We start from the raw sequence: 21,597 nt of genomic DNA, 5'->3' as shown, positions 1-21,597 counted from the left end.
AACACAACAAAGGAATAGTGAATAAAGGAATAAATATAGCACTTCCACGTCTATACTTCCATCGATACAAATGTGCACTTACAAATATAAAGAAACTGAACCAATGGGTTTTTGAGAATATTTCGATTCTTGATGATGATATCAGACCAATCAGAATTTATCGAGTAACCAAAAATTTACTTAAGTTGAATCCAACAGATTTAAAACTTTTAACGAAAGAATTCATCATTGAAGAGGCTGCAAATAATATTGACACTGCATGGGAAAAACTGCCTAATGAATGGAAATCAGATGAGGATTTTAAAATGTATCGACGATGTTACAATCATTATCCACCAAAAGACGACCAAAATGATGGCTCTATACCATTTGTTAAGGATTGTAAAATGTGTAATGAAGAATAAAATGTTTTGTAAAATGTGTTATAAAAATAAAAACAATTTTTTCTTACATAATTTATTTTGTTTTATTTATACAATCAATTTTTCTCAATAATACAGGATTAATTATAATATTAGCTGCTTCTTCCCAACATCCTTGTCTGGCTGCTCTGTAAACATAAGTCCATGCATGCATTATGTGTATTTTCGGTTGAAGATTAAATTGAACAGATTTTTGTTCCATTATAATAATTTTCTTAATTGTCCACTCAAAGGTTTGTATTCAACAATTCGATCATGAATGATTAAACAATATGCTGATGTATTATCGGGTATCGGTTTTGTAGATTCAAATTCGATTCGCACATCGACAGGTCCAGATTTTAATGATTCATTTTGTTTTGAACAATCGATGACAATTAAAGGTGCTTTTCCGATAAATTGTTCTTTTGTGAGAAGAGGTTCTGGATCTTTACCATAATATGATTCTTGGAAATTTTTGTACATATCATATAATAATGCATATTGATTGTGAGCTATGTCAAGATTCAAGTTGCCATATGGATAACATTGTGAATTGAGAAAAAGTTCTACGTCTCTCAAATTACAATGATCGAATTGACTGGAATCTTTTCTTACATCATTTTTTCGTGCTGTTTGAAATGCCAATATAACATATCTCGGTTTCTCCAATTGTGTTGATGTTTTCACCATCCAGACGTTTTTCGTTGTTCTCGGTAACAATGGATATTCATAAGTTTCCCATGATCGAAAACTCACTGTTATCGGCGGATCCTTGGCAATATAATTTAATAATTGTATTTTTCTTGGATCCGATACTGTGATGTAAGGAATCATCCATTCAATTTTCGTCAATGTAATTTTTTCATCTGTACTAGCTGCAGCTTGTACTATTGCATTTAGATCGGTGTTTGAACGTGTTAAAACAAGTTCATGCCTAGCATTAACAATAATGCGATGATAATCTTCAGCAAATCCCAATAACATATTCAATGGCAACAAAATGTCAAAGTATCCTTTATTATCCATAAGCTTTTCATCATTGACAATCCAATCTGTATTATCTAAATAATTTAATTGACTTGGATGAAGTGATAGATATCCTTTGATGACACTCGCAAGACCATCATTTTTATTGCGATCAATCTCAATGCCATTCAATTCATATCGTATTTTTTCAAATAAGTAACATAATGCCATGTTTACTAATTTCGTTGTCGATGCTACAGCAGTGTCATTAGTTTTCATAAATTTTTCAGTAATATGAAGAGAACTCTTGCAAGGCAATAAGCACAAATCTTGATGTTGAACAGCAATCCGGATTTCATCGTTGTTGTTGAGTGAAGCTGATGCATAAGGTTGATGCGCATGTAATTCACATTGTGAAAACAACTCTTCTGTTGATAGCTAATGTCTCCTCTCCCGCAGCCATGGCAATAAACACGCAAAACAGCACACTTTTACTTTGACTTTTTTCGTATGCGAAGGCCCAAGCTCTTTAAAAACGAAATATTCTAACGACTTAGTCGTTTGAGGTGTTACGTCTCAGTAACAGAATAGTCTCTTTTTCGAGTCAAGACCCAATCGTCCTCTACTCATCATGGGTGCGGAGACCACGCAGAATATACTTTAGATGGAGAATTAAAGAAATAGGAAAGGTTCTTAGTGCTTTACAAACCACACTGGTGCATTTAATTTTCTCAAAGAAAGATAGAAATTTGTTCTTATGATAGTCAATTCTTTATTTAATTTCTGTCATCTTTTTACTCACTAAATTGTTTTACAGCTTGGCTAAACAGGTAGCTAGGTAGCAGAAGGTTGTATACGCGTGAAAGGCTGCAGTTGCTTGGTTTGGTTGACGCTTCGATTCTCGGCTCTCGGCGTTGGTGCGGCGTCTTTCGGCGTAGTTGAGATGATTTTATGGTTTTATGGCCGTCTTGGTGAAAGGTTGTCGTTGGCTCGTTGGAAATCTTCGTTGAAGCCTTCTAGTTGACTGATCTTCCTTCTTCTTACACTCCCGATTTTTATTTTAATAATTTTTGTTAGGAGATAAATAAGATTAAAAATAAAAGAATTTAAATATGCAATTTGTTTGAGAGAAAATCCACGTAGGATTATTTAATCTCAAATGAGTATATTTCAAGCCCAAAAATTTATCTTTGAATTTTAGAGTTGAATCAAGAATTAGTTTAAAAGTATTCTGAGTTTGAAAAATTATATCAAGCTGAGTTCGGATTTGCACCGTGCCCAGTAAAAATTTGGAAGAGAGTGAAGTTCCTTGGGAAAACCTGAACTATTTAACCAGGGTTCCAACGCCTCTGAAAAGCTGGAGGTGGTAGCTTTAATGTTCTTTCTGCCAATCCGGTAAATTTGAATATCCAAATTTCCTTTGGTCAGGCTATCCACGTGCGGGCTTCTTGAACTGCCTTTACGCTCGCTTTCTCTTCTTTCCTTCACCTGTCTGTCCACCTAGCGTCCTTGAGTTTCCCCTTGGTGCCTCCAAGTCTGACTTCACTTATTGATTTTTCCTTACCTGACTTTCCTCTGCATGCTGTCCTTTTCTTTTTAAAATGTAATATTCCTTTTTTGTTTTTAACAAAAAATGTTGTGTACTCTGGTACATAACAGAGGTTTTGTCGTTGACTGACAATTCTTTGGCATGGTAACTCAGTTTTATAGCTTCTTCCGACAATCGTTTTATAAAGAATACCCATTATTTCACAGATTTCACATGCAAACGAATTGTTATTATTTCTCCACGAAAATTAACCAATTCTCCGTCTTGATCAACAATTTTTAATTGCATATGATGTATTGCTTGCACGGCGATTGGAAGATAAATGACGTTAGATGGCACTTCAATCATTTTATATCCTGGTGGAACTGATGGAAAGAATTCATGAATTGTATGAATTGTATGCACTAATTTATTATTTATGTATGCTCCTGTAGTAATATTGCACTCGATTCTCAATGCATTTATTTTCAAGATAGAAACTGGTGAATCCGACGTATGTGTTGATTTTGGCGAGATAAGTATTGGACCAAAACCCAACAGACGACCAATAGAATCATCTGGCTCGAAATTTATTGTAGCGTTATCACTGTAAATCTCACTGTGCAATTCATTGTTGTTAGGTTTAATGGAAATTGACAATTGAGGATCTGCTTTCTTCAAATAATTTTCAATATCTTCAATTTCATAGCTTCCTGTTGGTATTTCAATAATTTTATTTTGTCTATTTATATTATAATAAAATTTATTATTTCCATTATCAATGTTTGGGATAGAGTTGAATGTTAATAATTCAACAAGACCCAGTGCATAATTTTTTGTCCTTGTTAATTCGATAGGTGGAAAATAATATGCCTCTGATTAGGGATGTTGATCTGAGATCGATTTTTTACAAAGATCGATCTTTAGCCTGTAAATAATCGATTTTTTGAATCGATCTTGGTAAGTCGATAAATCGAATAGATCGAGTTTGAGGTCCGAGATCAAATCAACTTTTAGTTCGATACACAACCACTAGGGGGCACCATATATTTTTAATCTTTAAATAAAATTCAGGAAAGGTGACGGCCGATACAAGGAAATGGATGCGTGGAAATAGATATTTATACGAAAAAAAAGATTGAGAGGCTGGTGGGAGAGTCGTAGTGGCTTTAGATAGTAAATTTATAACTTTTCTCATATATTTCCTAAAACAAATAAGAAAATTTGTTAAATAAGTTAAATTTAAAATAATAAGTTAAATTAGTCAGTAACAGCAGTAGTATAGAGAGGTTTCTTCAATTTAAACTAAAGTTAACCTCTCTTTACCACGCACGTGGTAGAAGAGTAGGTTATCATGAAGGCAAAGAGAGAGAAAAGGAACGATGGGGATCTTGAGCTGGCGGGAAAAGTAAAAGAAAAAATGAATGATGAAAGATTAAGAGAATCGGACCTATTTATGAGTTTACAAAAGGAAGCAGCGGGTTCAAATGATATAGAGATTAATAGTAGATCAAGAAGTCGGAGTCCTATCTGTAAGGATACTTTGGGACATGAAAATAAAAAGGAATAGAAATTGCAATATAGTACCAAGGACAAAGGTCCATTTATCATAAGATTAAGAAAAGTAGACAAAGAGAACGTAGCCCAGGCACCTGCCAAACCACTGATGGCCTTAGAAGTATGTAGGTTACTGGAACAGTGTGCAATTAAATATGATTTGGTAACCCCTTTGTCTAGGAGGTTATGGGAGGTTACATTTTATTCTAGAGATGCTGCTAATAGAGCTTTATCTAATCCATATTTGGGAAAACGAAATCTGACGGTCTGGGTTCCTCGTGCCTTGGTATATAGAAAAGTGATAATAAGAGACATCCCTTTAGACATTACGATGCAGGAACTAATAGAAGAATTGAACAACGCCAATCCTAAACTGTATGTAGAGGAAGCAGAAAGAATGAAGAGAAGGGAAAAAAATGGTGGACACAATATACTGGTGGACACATTCTCAGTATGTCTAACTATTAGAAGCAAGAAAGTACCAGAATATGTTTATTTGAAAAAAACTAGAATAGGCGTAGTGCCTTATATTCAACGTGTCACTCAATGTTATAGATGCGGTAAAAAAGGACATATTAGTAAATTTTGCAAAAATCAAGAGAAATGTTTAAGATGTGGACTAGATAAGCACAGCGAGGAAGAACGGTGTCAAGAAAAGCCTAAATGTATTAATTGTAGAGAGGAACATTCAACCCTGGATCGCAGATGCCCAACACTAATAGAAGAAAGAGAAATTAGGAAAATTATGGCGTATGACAACGTTGATTTCAAAGAAGCCAGAAAAAAGTATGCAGCTAGTAGTGTGATAGGGACTAATAATAGGGTTCCAGTCAAAAACGCTCAGAATTTTCCTGAATTGAAAGTACCAAAGAACATTGAGAATATGAATATTTTTGCTGAAATAAAGAATTTAGCTGCAGTCAGTGGATTACGTAACGATCGTCAAAGTAACCGAAGTAAGCAAGATTCATTACAAGAGGATAGTGCAAATAATAACCCAGAGGGATGGGAATTTCTAAGAAATTTCATTCAAGTCGCCCCAGATGCTGATAAACTGCTAGGTAGAATTTGGAGGACCATCGAGTTACATCTTTCAACTTTTGGAAACCAAAATGGAGCTGGAAAAAATAAAGTTTCTTCAATGGAATTGTCAGAGCATCAAGAATAAAATGAATGAGCTTCAGTATAGGGCTAATAATTTCGAGGTTATTTTGTTATCAGAGACTTGGCTCACTGAACAAGATAATATAAGAATAAGAGGATTTGATATAATACGCAAAGACAGGGTAGGTGTTACTGGAGGAGGTGTAGCTATTATTGTAAGTAGTAATCTAAAGTACAAAAAGGTTAGTAATTTATACAATTGTAATGGAAAAATAGAGGTATGTGCCATCAAAATATTTGTGAATAAAGAAGAGTTATTAATCGTATCTTGTTATAGGCCACCGGATGCTCATATCTCTGAGGCTTTGTGGAAGCGTTTTCTGAGGCAATTTAATGGAAGATTTTTGATAGCTGGAGATTTTAACGCCCATCATCCTCTTTGGAGAGGGCAAAATAGGTGTTCTGAAGGGAAAAAAATTTTTGAAGCTATTGAGGAGTCGGAGATGGGTGTAGTGAATAGAGGTCATATGACTTTTAGATCAAGACAGTATGGCACGGAGTCAGCAATTGATTTAACTTTAGCAGACTATCAATTTCTTCTTTCTTATAAATGGAGAGTAGAGCAAGATAGTTGGGGTAGTGATCATTACCCGATTTATATTGAACTGAGTAAGAAGGCTGAAACTAATGCAGTTAAGCAGTCAACATATAGAGTTTATAAGAAAAGTACAGATTGGGAGCTAGCAAAGAAGAATTTAATGGAAAAATTGGAGGAATGCACAGAGGTAATTGCAGATTCTAGTATAGAGACTCAAGTCAAGTATACAACTTTTACATCAATGATAGCAGATTGCATCATTAATGCTAGTCCGAAAAATCGATGTCAAACACTAGCCTTTACAGGACATAATAACCAACCTAAGAACACTAAACAAAAAAGTACAGCGAGTTTTTGGAATGAAGAATGTAATCGGTTAGTAAGATTAAGAAGAGCAGCTTTAAAGAGGCTGAAAGAGTTTCCTTCTCGTGAGAACTTTTTAAAGTATAAAAAAGCAGAAAGTAAGGTGAAAAGTGGACTTAAAAGAATTAAGAAAAATTACTTTATGGAATTCTGTAATTCCATCAATCGATTCGTTAACCCAACTTACATATGGCGTAAGATTGGAGGACTCAAAAAGGCATGGAATACAGGTGTAGGATCTAATGAGTACGATGATTCAAAAATAGAGGCAGTAATGGGAGCTATTGATAAGCTTTGTCCTGCATGGACGAAAGCTGGAAGTCTAACGATTAACACCGATATGGGAGATCCATTTTTGGATCTACCGTTCACTATAGAGGAGCTTAATGTAGCAATCGCAAGTATGAAGAAAAAGTCATCTCCCGGCCTAGATGGTATAGATTACGTGGTTATAAGATTTCTACCAGACGAAATGCGTGAGCTGTTGTTGAGGTTGTATAATAAAATTTTTCTGAATGGTGCATTTCCCCTTGAATGGAAGCAATACGCAGTATTCTTTATTTCGAAAGCAGAAGGGAAAAAGTTTCGGCCTATATCACTAGCTCCGTGCTTACTAAAAGTAGTAGAAAAGATGATTAGTATGAGACTGAGTTGGTGGTTGGAGTATAACAATTTACTTCCCCAACTTCAGTTTGGTTTCCGAAGGAGTAGATCATGCTTAGATAATATTGCATTACTCTACCTGGATATATTTAATGCATTCGAGGAAGATGAATGTGTTGGAGCAGTTTTTATGGACATACAAAGTGCATACGACAACGTGATTGCAGAAATTTTAATTGAACGACTAAAAAAACTTAACTTGCCCAGCAAGGTACTTAGGTTTATATATAATTTGGTCTCGGAAAGGTCTCTGACATTTCGATATGGGTCAATTGACTGTCAAAGGACAGTGTGTCGAGGTTTACCTCAAGGCAGCGTTCTTAGTCCAACTTTGTATAACTTATACATGTCTTCGATGGATAGGGTAATCAATCAGGAATGTAAGATGATTCAATTTGCGGACGATGTCGCGGTATACGCGACTGGACCTGATCCTACAACTTGTTTACAGAGTATTGAAGAAGCCACACAAAGTATTAATACCTTTTTGGATTCAAGTGGATTAGAATTAGCACCAGAAAAATGTAAACTGATAGTTTTTAGTAATAAAACAAAGATCAGATCTAGAAGATGGTCAATCAATATCTCGAATGAAGAAATAGAATCGGTAAACACAGTCAAGTTCTTGGGAATATTTCTTAATTCAGCACTTAACTGGGAACAACAGATCGAAGCAATAAGAAAGAAATGTATAAACCCGTTGGCGATTTTGAGTTATATTAGATCGACTTGGTTAGGAGCGGATCCACTTATTCTTATACGATTGTATATAGCTTTTGTGAGATCTAGAATAGAATATGGTGCTTTTATGTTTCATGCACTAAATAAGAGTCAGATAAACAAACTGAATGTAATTCAGTATAAGGGATTACGACTGGCAATGGGATACATAAAATCTACCCCAAGGAATATGATTCTAGCTGAAACGGAAATTGCACCATTACAAACTCGATTCCAATTTTTGTGTAGAAATTATCTCACTAGAGCAATTACAAATATAGATCACCCGATAGTAAAGGTCATTGAAAAAATTTTAATCAGGAGAGAACAACCTACTAAAGTTTTCAAAATGGAACTTCCATGGTTGGTCAGTTATTACGAGGAATTGGATTTATATAAATTCTTGATAGCAAGCTCAGACAAGCCTATTTGTTTCAGTAATTCATACGAATCGTTGCTTTACAGAGCAGTAGTCTCATTTGAAGAAGGGCAGGATGCTAAGAATAGTCCTGAAGGGCGAAAGAACTTGGATACGATGGTTAGAAACTTAAGTAGCAAAGGCATATGTTTTTTTACTGATGGCTCCAAGGGAACTCACTCTGAGTTTGTCGGGTTTGCTGTAGTGCGTGTAACTGATATGAAAATTTACTATTGCAGAACAAAACTCTTTGCATCGATCTTTACAGCAGAAGCTATGGCCATTAGAAAGACCTTAGAGATTATAGAAGAAGAAGAGGGAAACTGTTTCTATATATTCTCAGACTCTAAAAGTGTGCTAGAGGCTTTGAGTAGGCCATCGTATTTTAAAAATCATGCACCGATTATTGGATTCATTAAGCAAAAACTTATATTGTTAGAAGAACAAGAGAAACAAGTACAATTTTGGTGGGTTCCGGCCCATTGCGGAATTAACTACAACGAAGTGGTAGACATCGCCGCAAAAGAGAGCTGTGTAAAGGGAATCGATTCTCAGTTCACTATACCTAGCTCTGACTTCAGTAGTAGATGGAAGGAAAAAATGAAAGTAGAGACAAGTCAATGGTGTAAAAATTTAGGTAGAGAGAAAGGTATTAAATACTTTCAGAATTATGCCTCAGAGGACGCGACCCCATGGTATCAGAGGATCAGACTCCAGAGAAAAGCTTTTGTAACTTTTAATAGGATGCGCTCAGGCCATCACTCTCTTAAAGAAAGTCTAATTAGATTTAATATTGATGATTCAGATATATGTGAATGTGGTGAAGCCAGAGAAACTATTAATCATATTTTATGGCAGTGCAAAAGATTTGAGTGTGTAAGAAGTCAGTTTGTTAAAGAGCTTATCAAACAGGGATTTTTCCCACCTTTTTGTATAGAGTCATTTTTGCATAGTATGACACCAAATGCAATTTTTGTGATTGCGAAATTCTTAAACAGTATCGACTGTAATATATAATTAATATTAAGTATAAGAGTTATTGTGTTTTGTGTCACGGAAAGTATAAATAGCTTATAAGTTATTATATTTTTATTTTTATAAAATTTTCTATTTTTATAAAATTTCCAAAGAAAAGGAAAAACTAAAGTATTTCTGAAGCAAAGGGTAAAGCCAGAGGAAATATATGTTATAGTCTAATATTATTGGAAGTGGTTCAGTAATTACATATCACTATCATAAGTAGATATAAAGGTATAAAGAAAATATTTTTGTTAAAAAACCTGTATAATATTGTAAATTGGCGGAATGGGCAATACAGCCTAGCGCCATCTATCTCCTTATTTACTCAATAAAAAAAAAAAAAAATAAAATAAAAATCAATTTCGTAAAATTAAGAAGAATTCCAGGTAAAATAATGTAATAAAATAAATACATTTGAAAATTAAAATTGGAAAATAAATTTATTGTTTTTATTATTATTATTATAACAATTATTATTTCGTATTCGGAATAAAAAATTTCTATCCATTAAAGAGAGGAGGGTATCATTTCAGCTTCGGATTCTAAATCTTCATTTATCAATTCACTAAAAAATAACCATTATTCATTATTTTCAGATATGAAAAAAAGAAAGAATATAAATATTCAGTAAATACTTACTAGTGAATTCCATCAGTGCTCATGTGAAGTTTATCGATAGGGTCCCTTGGATGAGGAATTTTCCCTTCTTTCATCAGTTCTGCGAGTAAAGTCCTTGCTTCTCTTGTAGAACTGTGATTGAAGAGTTTATTTAATTATAAATTTATTTATAATTTATATAGTGATAATAATAGTATATTTAAACTTCTTAGAGAGAATTATTTAAATGTTACCTACCCCGTGATTCTTAAATAATTATGAAAATCCAACCCCTCTATGCAATAAGAATCTTCAAAATTTACTGAAAAGAATAGAGTAAACTTCATTTCTGAAGTTGGCTCTGAAAATAAAAATAAATTAATTAATAACATTAGTAAATTTTACTATTTCTTAAAGAATAGGTTAGTACAGTATACTCTATTATTATATTCATGTCAAGCCACTTACTTGCCAGATACACATTCATTGTTTTCGTAGAATATTTGAAATTATCTGTCATTGATGTTAACTATTATTTTATTATTATTATTTAATTATTATTTATCTTCGCAATACACTTTTTTTGTTCGTTCTTTTATAATTAACCGACAGAAAAATTTTGACAATCTGCGATAGAGGTCACTACATACTTATTGTGAGTTCCGGCCATATTTGGGCTTAAGAGTTCAGCGCCTTTGCAAACAATCCACATAACTAATACAGCCATAAATGGAGCATGTCATTTGCTTATTTCAAATTTATATTAAATTTATTATAAAAGATAATAAAAATGTTATCTTCAACAATTGCAGGTATGTGAATCTATTAACTATTACTAATTTCTGGAATGTAAAATTTAAAAACAAAAACTATCTTAAAAGTTATGAACATTTATGATTTGGTAATCATTAACGGTTTTTTGTGTTTAAAACCTGGTTTTTCCTTTCAATATTTATTTATTGAGCATGACTTTTTATTGTGTATTACAGAGGAGCCGGAAGAACGTACGTATACGCTCTATTTTCGAATAAATGATCTTCCCAATATTAGAGTTGACGGGATTCAATATCGAGTATATGTTCGAGTATCAGGTGAGTATCATAAATTATAACTTTGTTTATCTGTTATCGTCGAATATTTAATAATTAATTTTATTTACAGGGAGTGATGGTTTTGCTGTTCGATATTTAAAATATCTTATATACGAAAAGAAAAAACTAAATACAAATGGGGAGGATGTTACGGCTGCTTGGTATTCTACAGACAACATTACTTATGTACTTATTGATCTAGAGAATTTTCCATTTGTGATGCCAACATCTGAAGAAATTAGTGATTTCGAACTAGATAAACCAAGTGATTGTATGGAAACTGGGCAGAACGAAGAAAATAGTAATGTACCGAGATCATCTGATAAAGTTGAGATTATTGAGACTTCAATTAGAGATAACTCGAAACCTAACTCAAATGTGATAATGAACAAGAAGCCGTCTAAAAGTCATGTGTGGTCATATTTTAGTGCTCACAAAGAGGGAGGTATTTGTGCTATATGTGAAAAGCTTGTAAAAGCTTCAAATACTACGAATCTTAATAATCATTTGATTCGATATCATCAAGATATACCAAAGATAAGATCTTTCATCAAAAATTCTCAAGATAAAAAAATTCTTTATACAAAAAAAAACTCGTCTTCTACTGATGCTTCAACATCTTCTACAAGTAATTTTCAACCTAAAATAGATACAACTATGAAAACAATAGCTTCAAACATTTTATGAATGTTGTTGCTCCACACTACCAGCCTCCTTTACATACAGCAGTAACAGATTGTGTTGATCGTAAATATGAAGTTCATTCAAGAATCGTTAAGGAGAAATTGGAAAATGCGTCCTACTATACATTAACAGCTGATCTATGGACTGAAACGAATACAACAACAAGTTTTTTGGGTATTACTATTCATTTTTTAGAGAATACAAGGTTAAAATCTCTAACCCTTGGCATCACTGAACTTCAAGATCGTCATACAAGTGGAAATTTACAATGTGAATTTAAAAATATTATTGAAAATTGGAATATTTCATTGAATAAAGTCTCAGCTATAGTGACGGACAATGGACCAAACATTGTTAAAGCTGTTTGTGATACGTTTGGTAAAGAAAAGCATATAGCCTGCTTTGCTCATACTTTTAATTTAGTTCTACATTCAGCTATAGCCAAATCAGCGCATCTCAATGAATTGTTAATGAAAATTAAATCAATCGTGACATATTTTAAACACTCTGTCGTTGCTTCAGATGCTCTGAAACAAGCACAAGCTTCATCACAACCATTGAGACCGATTCAGGATGTATCAACAAGATGGAATTCTACTTTTTTCATGTTATGCCGATTCATTGAAATAGTTGAGCCTATTAGTACTGTGTTATTGAAGTTTCCAAAATCTCCTCCAATGTTGTCTGCATCGGAAATTGAAGTTTCACGAGAAATTATAGCTATTTTAAAACCCATGGAATTAGCAACAACAGAAATGTGTGGTCAAACATACACAACATGCAGTAAAGTGATTCCAATTTTGTGTTGTTTAGAAAAAAATTTGAAAGCAGCCTATATGACATCACCGATCGCTATTCAACTTCGCAATGATATTCTCGACCAACTGGAAATCCGATTTCAGAATATAACTAAAAGTTATATACATAGTGTGGCAACAGTTCTTGACCCACGTTATAAGAGAGTAAATTTTAACAAAAACTGCGGTGATGCTGCTTTAGCATTTGAAAGAGTTGATAAAGAATTAAAAACATTTAAAAAATCAGTTGATGATTCGAATTTAGGTCCAAAACAAGTGAGCACAGATCATGAGTTATGGAAGTTTCATGTTGAGCTTGTCAATAATCATAATCATGACAGTGAAAACAGATTTGGTTCATTTGGACTCAGTAATTGTTTGAAGAATTACATTAGTCAGAAAATTCAACCTCTAAATACTGATCCTATTCAATATTGGGCTCATGAACAGAATACTCCAGAACTATCTCAGATAGCTCTTAAATATTTATCAATTGTAGCCACTTCAGCCCCATGTGAACGACTATTTTCCATGGCTGGAAATGTGCAGACAAGGATCCGCAATAGACTTACTGGTGAACACTTGTCTAATTTATTATTTTTAAAATCTTTGGATCTTTCAGACTGGATGCTGTAAAGAATTTTGGTTTTTTAAAAAAAAAACGTACATTTTATTTTATTTTAATTTGTTTAATTACAAAAGATACTTGTGATTGGGATAAATACTACTCAAGACTGAAAAATAGTCACTAAATGTAGTTTACCTATATATTATATCATTATAATAATATTATAATTAAAAGAAAAATAAATATGGAAAATATATTGTTAATAAAAACTTTTATAATAGTTTTCATAAATAAAATGTTCTAATTAATAAATTTTCATTGATTATTAATCGAAAATTATAAAGAATAATTATTTGTCTTACAATTTGAATTTAAAAAAAATTTTTTTGATTTTTGAAGATCGATTTCTTTTAGAATCGATCTTTATGGCTTGATTTTTTTTAAAGATCGATTTGATGGTGTCGATTTGAATCGATCTTGAAAATCGATCTCACAGAGTTGATCCGGAGTCCCTACCTCTGATATAGAGGACTGTCCAGACAGCGTTATTGTGAACGAATCGTCCATGACTGAAGAACTTTTTATTCATCTTCACTTTTTATATAGCTTTTGAGATTAAATTCAATACCAAGTCCTCAGATGTCTGCAACTTTTTCTCTGAGAAACTTTAAACATAGATGTCCACAATTTGTTGTTGAATAATCTTGTTGCTTTGTATGATTATATAATAAGCTACTAACATCGAGATATTTTTGAAGTTCAGGTGGAGGTTTTAAATTACCGAAACTATCAAAGTATATTGCTTTATTTCCTCGTTTTTTATATGCCACCCAGTGAGTTCCAGGTCCATCTTTATCATCAAGGTTAATAATAGCTGACTCATTTTTCCATGGTTTAGATTTCGGTAAATCATTTCTCATGAAAACTCCACGAAAGTATGGAATTTTTATAATTTTTGCATACCTCAAAATGTCGATGTTAGTTAATGCTCGATGTGGTAGCTCTATACGTTTTTTTTCGCTGGTTTCAAATATAGGCCATATCCTCGTTTTCGACGTTTAAAACGTAGACCTCTACCCAAGGCTATGGCTTCCATTTTTTGATTGTGACGTTTTGCTTCACCTAATTGACGATGAGCAGCTTTAGCATCATTAACTGCCTTTGCAATACCTGAAGCTCCACCAGCTAAAGCACCAATTGCACTTAGACCGGCGAATATCGGTATAAGTGGTAAAATACCTCCAACCTTAGTCGGTACAGGTAATACACGAGGAACTCGAACATTCTTTTTCCCACCAATCGTTTTTACTGCTTTTCGTGCAGCTGATAATGCACATTTTATGGGATCTGCACCAGAATTCATCATCAACTTGGCCGAATCCACAATCTGTCTTAAAGGTTTTTTTTTTAAACCTTCCCAACTTTTTTCTTTCCCACTCTTTTCTTCAAACCCATTCCGAGTTTTGATTTAACTTTCATGATATTAGTAACTCCTAATGCAGCAGCTCTTTCACTTAAATTTGCGTCTTTAGCAAAAACTCTTTGCCAAGCTTTTTCAGCAAGCACTTTATCTGCTACGTTTCTCGCTTCTACGTTTTCTCGATTTTTCGAATACGCAATATCGTGCTCTTTACACGCTGCGTCCAATGGATTTACACCATGATCACCACGTTCTAATCGTTTTTGTAATTTTGTTCCGGGTCCACAATACTGATATCCAGGAATATGTAACTCGAATGGCAATTTATTTATGATAGTGTTAACTAAACCGGCGCCACGTCTGTACTGTGTCATAACCCGAGCCATACTGAAATAATTTCTATAAAAGTAGCGCATTTATACTCTAGCTTTTCAGTTGACATCGAGATGAAGTTCGAGCAACACAGAACTTAATTACCGGTGTCGAATTTCGACAACGTCGTGCCACAAACTGTAAAAATTCAACGTCATGGTAATTTATTACCGAGTAGCGTTCGCGGCGTGATATGTGGCCCCTCGAATTGCGGTAAAACAAATGCTTTCTTAGCTCTTGTTATACACCCAAATGGATTACGATTTGAAAATATATATTTATATTCCAAATCCATACATCAACCAAAATATAAATTTTTGGAAAAATTACTTGAACCTGTAGAAGGTATGGGTTATTTTCCTTGTAATGAACATAAAGAAGTTGTGAAACCAGAGCAAGCAAAACCAAATTCAATCATGATTTTTGATGACGTAGCGTGTGAGAAACAAGATAATATGCGTGCTTATTTTTGTATAGGACGACACAGAGATGTTGATAGCTTTTATCTCTGTCAAACTTATGCACGTATTCCCAAACATCTAGTGCGAGATAATACAAATTTTTTCGTGCTTTTCCGACAAGATGATATTAATTTAAAGCATATTTATGATGATCATGTAAACACTGATATGTCATTTCCTGATTTTCGAGAACTTTGTTCCAAATGTTGGAATGATAAGTATGGATTCGTCGTTATCGACGAAGACAGAGAAATCGATTGTGGACGTTATAGAAAAGGATTCGATTGCTTCATTAATATATAAATTGTACAACAATAAGAGAAAAAGAACATTTGTGACGCAGTCATCAAAGTGGTAGTATGAAGATAAGAAAAATGCAAAAACAAGCTGATGTTCTGCATCAAATTGCAAAAGCGAGTGATGCAATACGACGTAAGCATGAAATTATAAAACACGGACGAGAAACAACTCAACGAGCTATGAACGAAATGTTTAAACCCGTGGTAGCTCCTCTGCAACAATTAGTGGATAAGACACCGATGAAAATGGAGAAATTTGATGTGGAAAAAGAAGAGCTAATCAAAAAAGTTCCTATAGAAGACGCTATAAGCTTTCAAACAACACATGATAATACTGTTGATTATGATGTGGATAATAGTGCAATAACTGATGATAAATCTTTTACCACTGCTCCTCATCAAAGTACACCGATAAAAGAGTTACCTGCAGTATCATATTTGAAGAAATTCAATTCAAAACATCAAGTAAAGAAATTGGATACAAAGTTTGGTATCAGAAAATTAAAAAATGAACTGATGATTGGTAACTCTGAAGCGAGATTTGATGATAAATTTGTTTACATTGGTAATAAAAAATATGAAAGTACTCCGGGTCAGACATGTGGATATACGTGGTCTTGAGGAGACTTGGCAAGCGGATCTTGTTGATATGACTACATATAAATCCTACAATAAAGGATATCAACATTTATTAACAGTTATTGATATTTTCTCTAAAAATGCTTGGGCTATACCAATTAAGACTAAAAATAGTAGAGATGTCACTGCTGCAATGATGACTATTTTAAAAGAAAAAAGAGTTCCCAAACATTTACACGTTGATAGAGGCAAAGAGTTTTATAATAAGGATTCTGAAGGACTTATGAAACAGTATAACATTAAAATGTACTCAACATTCAGCAATCTCAAAGCATCAATTTGTGAAAGATTTAATCGAACTTTAAAAAACAAAATGTGGAAAGAATTCACTCATATTGGAAATTATAAGTGGATTGATTTGCTACCGAAACTATTATCATCATATAACAATACTAAACATCGTACAATTAAGATGAAACCTGTGGATGTAACTTCAGCCGATGAGAAGCAATTATTTGATACTGTTTACAGAAAGCTAAAAGATATAAAAATTGAGAAGAAGAATAAAAGAAAACATATAAAAATTACGAATTTGTATTACTTTTTTTATAGCCCCATGGTACAGTATCAGTAGTTCCCTCTAATAATTGTCTTTAATTGTCTTGCCAACTCAAAGCTTTTTTTGATCTAGGAACAGTACATACTTCATGTTTTTTACTGACAATGTGATATTCAATTTTGTTTAAAATTGTATAATCAGACAGGCATTTTTTGTAGTCATCAAATGTGATAGCTGTAACTGTAGCCTGCTTCACACCTTTAGCTTTTTTAACAACATTAGCTTTATCTTTATTTTTATCTTTTTCTTCAATTAAAATAGTATAACTATACATTTTAGCTCTAAGACCAACAAATTCAGTCATAATTATCCTTTTATTCTCATCTTTCATTAAACCTAGTACCTTCTTATTCTTCCTAGGAATACCATATACATTATTTTCTGGATAATCAGAGGTATCATACATATGAATATCATGTTTTATATAGTCATATATGTTAACATTCATGAAATGATAAACTAAACTATCTGTATCAGTATATAGCAATTTAAAATTATTTTTAAATATTTTCTTAATATAATTATAATGAAAATCATAAATAAAAATCTTTGATAAATCGAGAATTGCAAAACCTACGTAAATTGGTTTATTAAACTTTATTTCAAGTTGATTCATTTTAATAATAACCATATCATCATCAAAAATGACACTGCTATGGAAATTCGGTTGTGATATTAGACTTTGTGCACCCCATCTTCCCTCCCATTTTGTAATTAATTTTATATCTTTATAATTACGCACATTTTCCATAGTTTTTCCGTAAACAGCGTTATTCATAAGTTTAAAAAAGTTTTTCTCGAAATCATTTTTGGACTTTTTTCTCATCTCTGTGTTCAAATCAATATATTTTTTCAACCAAGCTGACTGTTTAAACTGTAAAACTCTATGAATTTTAGTGATTTTCAAACCAAGTTCAATACATTGCTGTAAATTTCTATAGTGTATTACATATTCATTCTTTAGCAATAACGTTGTCATCAGCTTTTCACATTTGCTATCTGGTGGTTGCCAATGTTCAGGGCATACTGGTAAATCTTTATGGTGTTCATTTAATGATTGTGGATAATCTAAATCTACTTCAAAAATATAGCCAGTAGAAGAATTTTTAGGAATATTTAAAATTAAATTCTCAATATTGTTATTCAAATCAAAATTATCAGTAACCCACTCGAATGAACCAGTGGGTAAATATTCACTCATTGCAGCACCATAAAGATTATTCACATCAAAATACATCAGATGTGATTCATCTTTGTTTTGATCATATTTATCTCCCATGTAATGATTATTAGCTTTAGCATATCTATTACTACATTGAGATACACCTCCTCTTATACCTTTCTCAATAAAATTCAACATTTCAACATCTTGTAAAGGATCAAGTTCTATTTCTGTGTATTTTAACATAGCATCGAAAGCTAGACCTGGTGCAGTTAAATAATGTAATGGATCAAGGTTATAAGCAGCTAGACAATTCTCACGAAAATTTTCAAAGATATCTGCTAATAGTAAAACATCAGTCTTCAAATATAAATCTGAATAATCACCTAAAGTCTAAAGTTGAAACTTATTCCATACAGTGAGTGCATGTTGACAATCTTCATCTGAAATGTTTGCATTATTCAACTTTGAGTAAAAAGCTGATTGAGCAGGAAGCTGAGTTTCATTAAGTTTATCCCAGTCATCTATATATTCATAGGGGAAAACACCTTTTCTCACTACCAATTTAAATTTTTCCAGATCATTGTAAAATCTTTTAGTGATATTTTTTTTATCATTATCTAAAAAAGATGCTAATTGATCAATACTGCTAGCCATGAATCTAAATGAATCTATGAATTGCAATTTAATGACTATTTCACAAGTTCTTTTTCTATTATTTCTACGAAATTTTTTTTCTTTCTTACCAACTGTTTTGGTGAAAGCTATATATTTTTCTTTATTGATTGGTAATAATTCGACTTTACCTTCAAATGATGTTGATACCAAAGATTTAATTAAAAAATGAGAATCATATCCAGAAAGATTGTGAAAAACAACAGGAATGATGTGAGAAGATTGATAATTTAAATTACATCTGTTATGTGCAGGACCACGATAAGCACCTGTGAAATGGCAATGATCTCGAACTTTAATTTCTTCATTTAAAAAATTTTGATTACAAATATGACATTTTTTAGCATCATTATGAGCTTTCTGCTGCTGGAAAGTTAATGGTTTCATTGGCACAACATGTTTAATAGTGTCTTTTACATGTTCTGATAATTTTTTTAATTCTCCAATGAACCAATCAATGCAATCTACATCGCGTTTCAATGAAAAATAAGATTTAGATTTATCAAATGAGCAATGAGCATAGAAAGCAACACTGCATGGAATATGTTTTTGTTTCGTATCGTCCGGTTCAAGAATGCATTCCAGATCAGCATAAACAACAAATGGAACTTGTTCCTTATTTTTATGATTTTTGAACTTAATTTTTTCATCATTTTCAGGGAAGGTAATAGCAGTCTTATTCATTTTAATGCAATCTTCCCGATGATTATCGAATGATTGTTGAAATTTAAAATGACACAAACATCTATTACACAGAAATTTTTTTGTTTTACCATTAGAAATTTGAGAACTAACCAATCTGGAGAGATCTTTAATTAAACAAAAATGATAGATAGGTTTTATATTATTATTATTATCAACTTTAACATTACTTTCTACCATCAATAAATGTATTCGATTTTCGCAAGGAAATTTACTTAAGTATGATGGAACTATTTTATCCTTATTCTTTAATCCATAAACATTAATTGAAAGATTATTATCTAGTTCAAACGTTGGAATATCATATAAGGTTGTTGGAAAATTAATACCTTGATACTTGAAAATCGTCCTAAAATCTGGATATGATGATGTGCTGTTTATGTTATTTTCAGCTGGAAATAGTGCTGCTGTAGCTGCCCAAAAAAAGCAACATTGATCATTATTCTTGATATTTAGCACTGCTTTTTTATTTTGAATGAACTGTGGTAGAGCAATCCAAGTTGATTCGCCTGCTACTAATGGATCATATCTATTAATATTGACTTGGAGATGAATGATTTCCACCATGGACCATCCTGAATCTCGCTCTTCAACTTGTGCTAATAAAACATCAATGACTTTCTCCACTATAATTCCTTCTATGTCACTTGATGGCATAAATAGTTCATTTGGCGTTCAACCAAATCACTTCATCCAAGTCAATTAAATTATTTAGATAATACAGATTGGATTGTCAATGATGAAAAGCTTATGGATAATAAAGGATACTTTGACATTTTGTTGCCATTGAATATGTTATTGGGATTTGCTGAAGATTATCATCGCATTATTGTCAATGCTAGGCATGAACTTGTTTTAACACGTTCAAACACCGATCTAAATGCAATAGTACAAGCTGCAGCTAGTACAGATGAAAAAATTACATTGACGAAAATTGAATGGATGATTCCTTACATCACAGTATCGGATCCAAGAAAAATACAATTATTAAATTATATTGCCAAGGATCCGCCGATAACAGTGAGTTTTCGATCATGGGAAACTTATGAATATCCATTGTTACCGAGAACAACGAAAAACGTCTGGATGGTGAAAACATCAACACAATTGGAGAAACCGAGATATGTTATATTGGCATTTCAAACAGCACGAAAAAATGATGTAAGAAAAGATTCCAGTCAATTCGATCATTGTAATTTGAGAGACGTAGAACTTTTTCTCAATTCACAATGTTATCCATATGGCAACTTGAATCTTGACATAGCTCACAATCAATATGCATTATTATATGATATGTACAAAAATTTCCAAGAATCATATTATGGTAAAGATCCAGAACCTCTTCTCACAAAAGAACAATTTATCGGAAAAGCACCTTTAATTGTCATCGATTGTTCAAAACAAAATGAATCATTAAAATCTGGACCTGTCGATGTGCGAATCGAATTTGAATCTACAAAACCGATACCCGATAATACATCAGCATATTGTTTAATCATTCATGATCGAATTGTTGAATACAAACCTTTGAGTGGACAATTAAGAAAATTATTATAATGGAACAAAAATCTGTTCAATTTAATCTTCAACCGAAAATACACATAATGCATGCATGGACTTATGTTTACAGAGCAGCCAGACAAGGATGTTGGGAAGAAGCAGCTAATATTATAATTAATCCTGTATTATTGAGAAAAATTGATTGTATAAATAAAACAAAATAAATTATGTAAGAAAAAATTGTTTTTATTTTTATAACACATTTTACAAAACATTTTATTCTTCATTACACATTTTACAATCCTTAACAAATGGTATAGAGCCATCATTTTGGTCGTCTTTTGGTGGATAATGATTGTAACATCGTCGATACATTTTAAATCCTCATCTGATTTCCATTCATTAGGCAGTTTTTCCCATGCAGTGTCAATATTATTTGCAGCCTCTTCAATGATGAATTCTTTCGTTAAAAGTTTTAAATCTGTTGGATTCAACTTAAGTAAATTTTTGGTTACTCGATAAATTCTGATTGGTCTGATATCATCATCAAGAATCGAAATATTCTCAAAAACCCATTGGTTCAGTTTCTTTATATTTGTAAGTGCACATTTGTATCGATGGAAGTATAGACGTGGAAGTGCTATATTTATTCCTTTATTCACTATTCCTTTGTTGTGTTGGCCACGATGTGGACACATGAATCCAGTAACATCATAAATTGCAAAATTCT

General features: G+C 32.5%; 4 protein-coding genes and 1 pseudogene across 4 annotated transcripts; 2 read left to right on the top strand and 3 right to left on the bottom strand.

Annotated features, from left to right (window-relative positions):
- Positions 1-623: 623 nt before the first annotated feature.
- On the bottom strand, positions 624-1,601 carry LOC118065320 (uncharacterized). The gene has a single exon (XM_035080517.1). It carries the CDS (start codon positions 1,599-1,601, stop codon positions 624-626), a length of 978 nt encoding a protein of 325 aa, XP_034936408.1.
- Positions 1,602-12,318: 10,717 nt separating this feature from the next.
- LOC118065319 (uncharacterized) lies at positions 12,319-13,146 on the top strand. The gene has a single exon (XM_035080515.1). The coding sequence runs from the start codon at positions 12,319-12,321 to the stop codon at positions 13,144-13,146; it is 828 nt and encodes a 275-aa protein (XP_034936406.1).
- A 935-nt stretch (positions 13,147-14,081) lies between these two features.
- Positions 14,082-14,557, bottom strand: LOC118065312 (uncharacterized; annotated as a pseudogene).
- Positions 14,558-17,287: 2,730 nt separating this feature from the next.
- Positions 17,288-20,024, bottom strand: LOC118065318 (uncharacterized). Its single transcript, XM_035080514.1, has 7 exons — positions 19,583-20,024; positions 18,992-19,474; positions 18,737-18,934; positions 18,408-18,661; positions 18,008-18,350; positions 17,457-17,905; positions 17,288-17,296 (listed from the first exon to the last, which is right to left on the bottom strand). Exons 1-7 carry the CDS (start codon positions 20,022-20,024, stop codon positions 17,288-17,290), a joined length of 2,178 nt encoding a protein of 725 aa, XP_034936405.1.
- Positions 20,025-20,159: 135 nt separating this feature from the next.
- On the top strand, positions 20,160-20,924 carry LOC118065316 (uncharacterized). The gene has a single exon (XM_035080513.1). It carries the CDS (start codon positions 20,160-20,162, stop codon positions 20,922-20,924), a length of 765 nt encoding a protein of 254 aa, XP_034936404.1.
- Positions 20,925-21,597: the final 673 nt, after the last annotated feature.

The sequence above is a fragment of the Chelonus insularis genome, unplaced genomic scaffold, assembly GCF_013357705.1.
Source record: "Chelonus insularis isolate UGA/USDA-ARS -01 unplaced genomic scaffold, ASM1335770v1 contig_29_pilon, whole genome shotgun sequence".
Taxonomy (NCBI): Eukaryota; Metazoa; Arthropoda; class Insecta; order Hymenoptera; family Braconidae; genus Chelonus; species Chelonus insularis.
The sequence above is the reverse complement of the archived record's forward strand: the minus strand, read 5'-3'. Positions and strand labels throughout refer to the sequence as shown.